This window comes from Epinephelus moara, chromosome 6, assembly GCF_006386435.1.
Source record: "Epinephelus moara isolate mb chromosome 6, YSFRI_EMoa_1.0, whole genome shotgun sequence".
In the NCBI taxonomy this organism is placed as follows: domain Eukaryota; kingdom Metazoa; phylum Chordata; class Actinopteri; order Perciformes; family Serranidae; genus Epinephelus; species Epinephelus moara.
Genome location: NC_065511.1, coordinates 42930227 through 42940547, shown reverse-complemented (window position 1 = coordinate 42940547; position 10321 = coordinate 42930227). Strand labels below are relative to the sequence as shown.

Genomic DNA, 10321 nt, shown 5'->3' with positions numbered 1-10321 from the left:
CATAGTATAGCATGTCGAAAAACTGCTAAAGTCATAGTATAGCATGTTGAAAAAACTGCTAAAAAAAAGTCATACTATAGCATGTCGAAAAAAAGTCATAGTACAGGAAGTTGTGTTTTTTTAATAGTCATGGTGAAGTTGAAAATGCACTCGGCTACATTGATCCACTGGAACACACTGTATGTATCAGAAATCAGAATCAGAATCAGAAATACTTTATTGATCCCCGAGGGGAAATTATTTATGTTACAGGTGCTCCTTGCAAGAGAGGAAAGATACGTGAAAATATAAGAAATTTAAACAGTAGTATTAACAAATATATAGTTAAATAAACAGGAATTATTAACAAACATAAACGTAATGTAGAGGAAGTATGTAGTCTGAAGTCTGAAGTCAGGACACAGGATCATTAGGATTTTCCCATTCACTTCAATAGCTGATGACAGCAGCATCTAGTGGCTGTTAGAGGAACTGCAGCTGATGCTCAGATCACACAGAGACAACACGCAGAGTTTAAAATGCTTTTTATTGATTAAGACAGAAGTTGTTATATTTCTTCAGTTTGAGATCAATGTGAATCTGGAGGCAGGAAACTGATGTCACCACGAGGGAAGGAGGAGGAGGAGGATGATGATGATGATGATGATGATGATGTTGTCATTAGTTTAGCTGTAGGCATCTTTCTCAGTCTGTGATTGGCTGGATGGTGCAGCCACTGGAAGCTCAGCTGTCAACGCAGGCTGGACCGGCTCGGCCCCCGACTCACCTGAGGAAACAAAGACAGATGAAACATTAGAAATAAAACACATGTCGACGTGTTCACAGACAGATCGGTCTCAACTAATTTAGATTTTAGAGCAAAAACAAACAGTGTATATATTTAAATACACATCTATGTTTACACATATTAGTTTGACCAATGAAGAAGAGGCCAGGAGAACAGACTCCACTGGATTGTACTGACCGCTCAGACTGGTCAGTCTGGTTCCCAGTTGGCTCCAGAAGGAGCAGGCGCTCTGACTCAGACCCTGATAATGTCGGAGGGTTGGACTGAGCTGCATGTAGGTGGGCGGGGCCTCAGAAGACAGGACCTGCTGCCAGCGGGGCAGAGTTGACTCCGCCCACACACCTGATGGGTTTGGGTTCCTGGGAGAAAAAAAGAAAGAAAGGGAAAAATGAACTTCTTTATCAAACACTTGTCATTTATAATGTAGCTCTGACTGTTTGACTGTGTTTATCTGAGGTGTGTTAATATAACGAGCGTTAATTTAACCACTGTAAAAAAGTCATAGTGTACTATGTCATAAAAAAGTGATCGTTTTGTGATTGTTTGTTACAGGTGCTGAATGGAGGGTCATCAGCGCTGAGATATACCTGGGCCTGCTGTGCCCCGCCCAGAAATACCTCCGTCTGTTGTCCTCTCTTTGTGGGTGCAGCCGTGCTTCTGATTATTTGCTTCACATTTCCACCCACACACAGATATTACTGTCCTTTATGTCTGTTATGTTCTTTATTGTTGTTGGTTTGTAAATAAATATGCTTTTACACTGCAGTAAATTTGTCTTGTCTTTCTTTGACATAGGAAACTATGACTTTTTGAAAAAAATCGACATACTATACTATGACTTTTTTGGTAAAAAAAAAAAAATCAAAATATAATGTTATGATTTTTTCGGTAAAAAAAAAAAAAATCGACATACTATACTATGACTTTTTTGGAAGAAAAAAAAAATCGATATACTATACTATGACTTTTTCGGTAAAAAAAAAATCGACATACTATACTATGACTTTTTTGGTAAAAAAAAAAAATCGACATACTATACTATGACTTTTTCGGTAAAAAAAAAATCGACATACTATACTATGACTTTTTAGGTAAAAAAAAAAAATCGACATACTATACTATAGGGCTGCCACGATTAGTCGACTAATCGATGACTAATCGACTATTAAAATGATCGATGACTATTTTAGTAGTCAACTAATTGGTTTGAGTCATTTTTCATAGAAAAGTACTGTAAAAGTACCCCAAAATACTCTTACTGCAGCTTCTTACATTCAAATATTGGCAGCTTTAAACACTCTCCCATGACGGTGAACTAAAACCCTTTGGCATGAGTAAGAAACAAGACATTTGATGACGTAATTTTGGGGTTTGGGAGAGACAGACCGACATTAGAAGTCGACAATGAAAATAATTGTTAGTGGCAGCCCTACTATACTATGACTTTTTGTGGAAAAAAATCGAGATACTATACTATGACCTTTTTGGTGGGAAAAAATCGACATACTATACTATGACTTTTTGTGGAAAATAGTCGAGATACTATACTATGACTTTTTTGGTGGAAAAAAATCGACATACTATACTATGACTTTTTGTGGAAAAAAGTCGAGATACTATACTATGACCTTTTTGGTGGAAAAAAATCGACATACTATACTATGACTTTTTGTGGAAAAAAGTCGAGATACTATGAGTTTTTTTAGTGCAAAAAAAATCGACATACTATACTATGACTTTTTAGTGGAAAAAATCGACATACTATATTATGACTTTTGGTAAACAAAATCGACATACTATACTATGACTTCTTGGTAAAAAAATCGACATACTATATTATGACTTTTTTGGTAAACAAAATCGACATACTATACTATGACTTTTTTGTGGAAAAAAATCGACATACTATACTATGACTTTTTTGTGGAAAAAAATCGACATACTATACTATGACTTTTTCGGTGAAAAAAATCGACATACTATACTATGACTTTTTGTTAAAAAAGTCGACATACTATACTATGACTTTTTGTGGAAAAAATTGACATACTATACTATGACTTTTTTGGTAAAAAAGTCGACATACTATACTATGACTTTTTGTGGAAAAAATTGACATACTATACTATGACTTTTTTGGTAAAAAAAAGTCGACATACTATACTATGACTTCTTGGGGAAAAAAAATCGACATACTATACTATGACTTTTTGTCAAAAAAGTTGACATACTATACTATGACTTTTTGTGGAAAAAATTGACATACTATACTATGACTTTTTGGTTAAAAAAAATCGACATACTATGACTTTTTTGGTAAAAAAAAAAAGTCAACATACTATACTATGACTTTTTTGTGGGAAAAAATCGACATACTATACTATGACTTTTTCGGTGAAAAAAAAAAAATCGACATAATATACTATGACTTTTTTGGTGAAAGAAATCAACATACTATACTATGACTTTTTGTGAAAAAAAGTCGAGATACTATACTATGCCTTTTTTGGTGAAAAAAAAATCGACAATATACTATGACTTTTTTGGTGAAAAAAAGCAACATAATATACTATGACTTGTTTGGTGAAAAAAATCAACATACTATACTATGACTTGTTTGGTGAAAGAAATCAACATACTATACTATGACTTTTTGTGGAAAAAAGTTGAGATACTATACCATGACTTTTTCGGTGAAAAAAAAAAAATCGACATAATATACTATGACTTTTTCGGTGAAAAAAATCAACATAATATACTATGACTTTTTGTGGAAAAAAGTCGAGATACAATACTATGACTTTTTTGGTGAAAAAATCAACATACTATACTATGACTTGTTTGGTGAAATAAATCAACATACTATACTATGACTTTTTGTGTAAAAAATTGACATACTATACTATGACTTTTTGGTTAAAAAAAATCGACATACTATACTATGACTTTTTTGGTAAAAAAAAAAGTCAACATACTATACTATGACTTTTTTGGTGAAAAAAATCAACATACTATACTATGACTTTTTGTGGAAAAAAATCAACATACTATACTATGACTTTTTTGGTGAAAAAAATCAACATACTATACTATGACTTTTTTGGTGAAAAAAATCAACATACTATACTTTGACTTTTTGTGGAAAAAAGTCGAGATACTATACTATGACTTTTTTGGTGAAAAAAATCAACATACTATACTATGACTTTTTGTGGAAAAAAGTCGAGATACTATACTATGACTTTTTTGGTGAAAAAAATCAACATACTATACTATGACTTTTTTGGTGAAAAAAATCAACATACTATACTTTGACTTTTTGTGGAAAAAAGTCGACATACTATACTATGACTTTTTTGGTAAAAAAAAAAAAAATTCGACATACTATACTATGACTTTTTTGGTGAAAAAAATCGACATACTATACTATGACTTTTTTGGTAAAAAAAAAAAAAAATCGACATACTATACTATGACTTGTTTGGTGAAAAAAATCAACATACTATAGTATGACTTTTTTGGTGAAAAAAATCAACATACTATACTATGAATTTTTGTGAAAAAAAAGTCGAGATACTATACTATGACTTTTTGTGGAAAAAAGTCGACATACTATAGTATGACTTTTTTGGTAAAAAAAAATAATAATTCGACATACTATACTATGACTTGTTTGGTGAAAAAAATCAACATACTATACTATGACTTTTTTGGTGAAAAAAATCGACATACTATACTCTGACTTTTTCGGTGAAAAAAAAAATCAACATACTATACTATGACTTTTTTGGTGAAAAAAATCAACATACTATACTATGACTTTTTGTGAAAAAAAGTCGAGATACTATACTATGACTTTTTCGGTGAAAAAAAAAATCGACATACTATACTATGACTTTCGGTGAAAAAAATCGACATACCATATGACTTTTTCGGTGAAAAAAATCAACATACTATACTATGACTTTTTTGGTTAAAAAAAATCAACGTACTATACTATGACTTTTTGTGGAAAAAAGTCGACGGACTATACTATGATTTTCTTGGTGAAAAAGTCGACATACTACACTATGGCATACTATACTACTTTTCCCATTCCCTTCAATAGTTAATGATAGCTAACAATCATTAATTTAAAATAAGAGTTCATTAAATGAGCACTTATCTAATGAATGTTAATCTAACAGGCATTTCTATGACGGGTGTTAATCTGAAACAAACATTAATCTTACCCGGTCCCGATGAAGCTGGAAACGTAGGTCATCATGGCCACAGAGAGGCGTTGATCAGAGGAAGTGAAACGCTGAGAAGTCATGGGATGATTAGGTGTTCCAAACACAAACTGAACGTCCAGAGGAACAGAAACATCGGCCCTGACCACAGGAAACAATCAATATCTTTGATCAATTGGGTTTCTGACACACAGTCACAGTTACAGGGAGAGAGAACAGGCTGCAGAAGTCAAAGTTATGTTATGCTGACACTATCAAGTGAGCTCTCATTTTAGCTGAGTCATCATGTACAACTAAATGGTTAGTTATCTGAATTAAGGTTTCTGTGGACATGAGATGAAATCAGTACGACGCCAACACACTAAGATAAAGATGGTGAACATGGTAAACATTATACCTGCTAATCATCAGCACGTTAGCATTGTTGTGTTGTGTGTTGTGTGCAGCAGGTGATGTGGCATTAATCTGATCATGTACCTGTTGTGAGCGCTGGTGGCAGGTTGGTGGTACAGGAAGACATTAGCTTTGCTGTTAGCCCAGTGGCTAGCCATCTGCAGAGTGGGACAGATGATGAACAGATCTCTGCAACAAACAAACAAACAGGGCTGGTTACTGGAGTTGTCTGTGTGGTCCAGTATACGAGCTTAAACAGGCATTCGTCACGATGACACATCCTGGCAAATCAAAAAGAGGCCTACATCAGCAGCCTGCTTATTAAAGCTCTTGTGTTCAGACACGTCTTTTGTTCAGTATCTTCTCAGCACTCCTCCAACATCACTGTACACACAGGGTTAAAAAACTCACTGAACTAAATCAAAGTGAACTGAGGTTTGTATGTGACCTGGTGGCGTTGTTGAGCGCTCTGGAGAACAGGTTGTATCCGGCAGGTGAGGGACTGTGATCCAGAGAGTAGAACCAGGCCGCCGCGTCCTTCAGCAGCTCATTTGCTTTCGCTCCACCCAATGAGCGACTCAGAGCCTCGTAAAACGCCGTCTTACCGTCAGCTCGACCCTCCAGAGCCTCAAAGTCCTGAACACAAACACACAGGAAGACAATGACAAGAAATTAAAGTTAAAACATTCAATCAGGAGAAAAAAAGTGCAGTCAGTACTGGTGAATAGGAAGTGGAACATTTTCCGTCTTCTTCGGTATCATGAGTATTCTACATTTATGCAGTATACATTTCCCAGTGAGACAAAATATTTGATCTGTGCACAGTTACAAGAGGGATTAAATCGAATCCTTTGTATCTGATTGGTGCGTTAAAAGTGGGCGGACTTTGAGTTTAGCAGAGCTACAGCAGATTGTTGGCTCCTCCCTCAGAGTTGATCAGGAGAAGGACGAGGGAGAGATGAATGAATGAATAAATTACACCTCAGTCACAGTCAGTACGTTTCCAGTCACAGTGAAGTGGAGCTACAGTCCCAGCTGGACGAGGACATCTAACTGGCCTACTGTCCTTGTCCCAGTATACAAGCACGGGAGGGGAATCCATTTATTGAGCCATAAGTATGTGCGACTCCTCTACGATAGGTGGAGATATGCCCCCTTTCAGCTTGTTAGTATTGGACCTTTTTCCTGTTGACCTATTACGTCACAGACCAAACAATGGACAAACAAGTTAGCTACGGNACTTCCGGGTCAAAGCCCGGGGCGGAAACTGTGGAGCGTGCTCAGAGCGCCTCGGCCAGTTTGGGTCTGATTGACTGTATACATGCAGGAGTCACATGATCTGGGTGTGTTAGTCCCACTGTGACACATTCAGGACCATTTAACTCACACTGACATGTTTACAGGGATTTAAAAAGTTGGCCTCTTGTCCGCCCAGAGTCCCTGCTGGATCAGCAAACTGTCTGTTGCTACAGTTACACAGATTGGACCCAGCAACCCCGGGGCCGGAGGTCACACTGGCTGAATTAGAGTTGCTACAGCGACTAAGGTCCCAGCTGCCGGTCTACTTCCAGGAATGTCAGAAAGAAGGTTGGCTGGTTGTGCTAGCTCGCTTATTCTTGTGTCACCTGCTATCTAATGAATAGTAAATCCATCAGTCAGTACCCCATACCATTCTGGCACAAATTCAGATTTTACATCACTGCTCCCTGAAACCTGTCATGAGTGTTGTTCGTAGTGACCTCTGACCTTTATCCTATGAGCTCGGCTGATCAGACCGTCGTGTTCTGATGTTCCCAGCAGCAGGTCGACTCTGTGGAGGGATGTCTGAGAGACAGACTGACGGACCGGAGCCCAGGCCTGGAACGGACCGCTGACCGCCAACAGCTGCAAGACGCACACACACAGAGGACGGTGAGACACGTAGGAACCTGGAGTTTTCTTAATTTCGCACCATCGTGATAAAACTCCTGAGCTTTAACTGTACTTTGGTCTGAGCAGCGTTGAGCGTGTGCACAGGTGTCGCTCTGAGGCAGGTGACCATCTTGTTGTCGTCAGTGTCATCAGAGGTCACGCAGCCGAGCTCTTTGGCCAGCGCGACCGTCTGACTTCTGGAGGCGGAGGGAGTCTGAACCAGTGATGGAGAGAACACAGAGCCGCCCTGCAGGAGGAACAACACACAGACAGAAATATGAAGTCAATCAGTCGTCCAGTTAAAGCCACAAATCTTAAATACAGCTCGGTGTTAAACTCAGTTACAGAGGTCTCGCTGTGATGCGTTCATGTGCTGTTGTTCTGGTGGGAAATTAAACTACTGACAAATTTTTTAAGTTTTGCTCTGTTCTGAAAATGTTGTAATCAGTTTAACATTTTAAGTTAAAACACACTTTCATTAGTGCTGCTACATTCAGGTAATGACTGTTCAGATGGTGTCAGGTGAGTTTCTATGATCCTCTGAAGGAGTCAAAGATAAATAGACTGAAGGTGAACCAGAGGAGGAGGAGGAGGAGTTCTCACCATCAGTATCATACGTTGAAACAGAGGAGGAGAGGAAGAGGAGAGCAGATGAAGGCTGGTGATGTCAGCACCACGTCGCTCTGACCCGACTGTCACTCTCCTGTTGTCTCCGCCCACCAGAGAGATGTGGGCGTGAACCCAACGAAGCACCGCCTCCTGGTCCGACAGACCGTAGTTACCACGGAGACCAGATGAACCTGCAGAGAGAGACTTTTACAGTAACTGATGCAGTTCAGCGACGTGTGTGTACAAACATGCGGTGTGTGTGTATTTCATACCTGTGCTCAGGAATCCCAGCGCCGCCGTCCTGTAGCTGGCTGTTACCACGACAACATTACCCACAGCAGCGAGGGTGGAGCCATCCAACAATCCTGGGTTCTGATTGGCCGACGGGTTGAAGAAGAAAACCAGAACTGGGACACGCCCCTGCTAACACACACGCACACGCACACGCACACACACACACACACACACACACAAATAAGTCAGCTGAGCTCACTGATGTTCCCTTTAAAATTACCCTATAATTTTTTTCATTTGTACAGTTTTTTGATTTGATGTGAATATTGAAATTATTCTGGGTGCCTGAGGAGGAGGAGGTGCTCAGTCCTGCTTTCAGAATTTTCCTTAAATGTACACTCTGCAGGATTGTCAGTTCATGTTGGTAAACACACTTCGACCCCAGATTCACTCTGGTTTCTGGTCTGTCTCTTGAACGCCTGCAGCTTATGTTCTGGCACCTGGGCGTTACCTTTTCCTAGAGCCCTGACCTCACCTAAGCTCTCACACGCCCATAAACATCCCAAACACAGACAAAAGACAATGAGGAAATCCAGACAGAGGGCGGAGTCTCTGCAAATAAATACACCACCACACACTGATGACTGAGAGGTGTAGCTGTCCCAGAGGACGTGTTTCTTTGTAGAGATTTAAATGTTATAACAGAGAAAATGTTTTGAAATGTTTGTGAGTTCTCTGGAGTGTTACTGACACCTACTGGTCACAGTGTGTATTGCCTCAATGGACAGGGGGCAGTGTTCCCATAATCAATCAGGGAAATTGTACGCTGACAGCAGCCAGACGCACGGGTTGTTACAGGATGCTCGTCGGTGAAGATTAATAACCCACACAAGACAGTCTTCAGACGTGGACCATGATCCACAAACACCTCTTTTTACGTCTGTGTAGTGTCAAATCAGATTGTTGGTAAGAATGTCAATGCTCGATAGGCTCTTTGTTTCAGTCTGCTTGGTACAGTTATCACGTGTGAGGGAACGTCGCCACCTGCTGATGTGGCGAGTAACTGCACCTCACACAGATATTTTTTACAGATCCTGCTGCAGTAAGAGTTGGAGTTACAGTCTCACGTGTAAAGATGGATCCACAAATGTGTAAATATGACTTCACGTTTATTTTCTGTGGTGAAACTCTTTATATTTATAAAACCTGTCACATTTTTATGTGAAATTAAAGGACGTGTTTACAAAGCAAGTTATACACATTCACAAATCACGCTGTATCTTTGCAGATATGACTTTACACAACCCAAATGTAAAAAGACATGATTGTGGATCATGTCTCACATTTGTAGATCGTCTTGCCTGGATAAAAAAAATATAAAGTCCAATAAAAACTTCCATGAAAGTACATTAAAGGACTGTAACACCTCCTAAAGTTCTGTTCAGAAGGTGCACAGTGCGATTGTAATTTTATTTTGTACTGACATTTTGTTCAGGTTTGTGGATTTATTTTGTGCTGACAAAATGCTTGTGTCTGTGTTGCTTGTTAAAAGCAGATTTTGTTGTGGTGAAGAAGAGAATAAATACTGGTCAAACATCAGCTGGAGCATGGCTTATCGTACCAGAGGAAAACTGAGGGAGCAGTTATCAGAGGGATTTTACTTCTGTTCAAGTCAATACATTGTTTTAATGAAAATCCTGCAGAGTATGTGTTTGAGTACACGAGTAATCAGCATCAAAATATACTTAGTGCCAAAAGTTAAAGTATTTATTATGCAGAATAATATGTATTATTGGATTGTAACTGTTGATGTATTGATGTGTTCGTTCCTTTGACTTACTGCAGCAGCAGGAGTGAAGATGTTGAGGTAGAGACAGTCTTCACTGGAGGCTGCAGACTCGACATCACCTGGCTGAATACAACTGGGACTGAAGGACAGACAGACAGACAGACAGACAGACAGACAGACAGACAGACAGCTTGTTTACTGCAGAGTTTTAGCTGCTAGGTTTTGACCCAATAATTTGATATCTGGTGAAAGAAGTGTTCAGATCGTTTGTTTAAATGTAAAAATACTTCACTAAAGTTCTGCATTCAAAATGTTACCTGTAGAAAAGTAAACAAGATGTTCAGATATATATATATTATATATATA

The 10321-nt window shown here is 38.5% G+C and overlaps 1 protein-coding gene across 1 annotated transcript in view; it reads right to left on the bottom strand.

Moving 5' to 3' along the window:
• Positions 1-400: 400 nt before the first annotated feature.
• tg (thyroglobulin) overlaps positions 401-10321 on the bottom strand; it is a 33799-nt gene continuing 23878 nt past the window's right edge. Inside the window, exons 39-48 of the mRNA XM_050047886.1 lie at positions 10007-10094; positions 8205-8352; positions 7927-8123; positions 7397-7570; positions 7159-7296; positions 5861-6048; positions 5497-5601; positions 5020-5160; positions 965-1146; positions 401-766 (exon numbers count right to left, since the gene is read on the bottom strand). Coding sequence (XP_049903843.1) covers positions 666-766; positions 965-1146; positions 5020-5160; positions 5497-5601; positions 5861-6048; positions 7159-7296; positions 7397-7570; positions 7927-8123; positions 8205-8352; positions 10007-10094 — 1462 coding nt within the window. The 3' untranslated portion in view covers positions 401-665. The remainder of the gene's footprint in view (positions 767-964; positions 1147-5019; positions 5161-5496; positions 5602-5860; positions 6049-7158; positions 7297-7396; positions 7571-7926; positions 8124-8204; positions 8353-10006; positions 10095-10321) is intronic.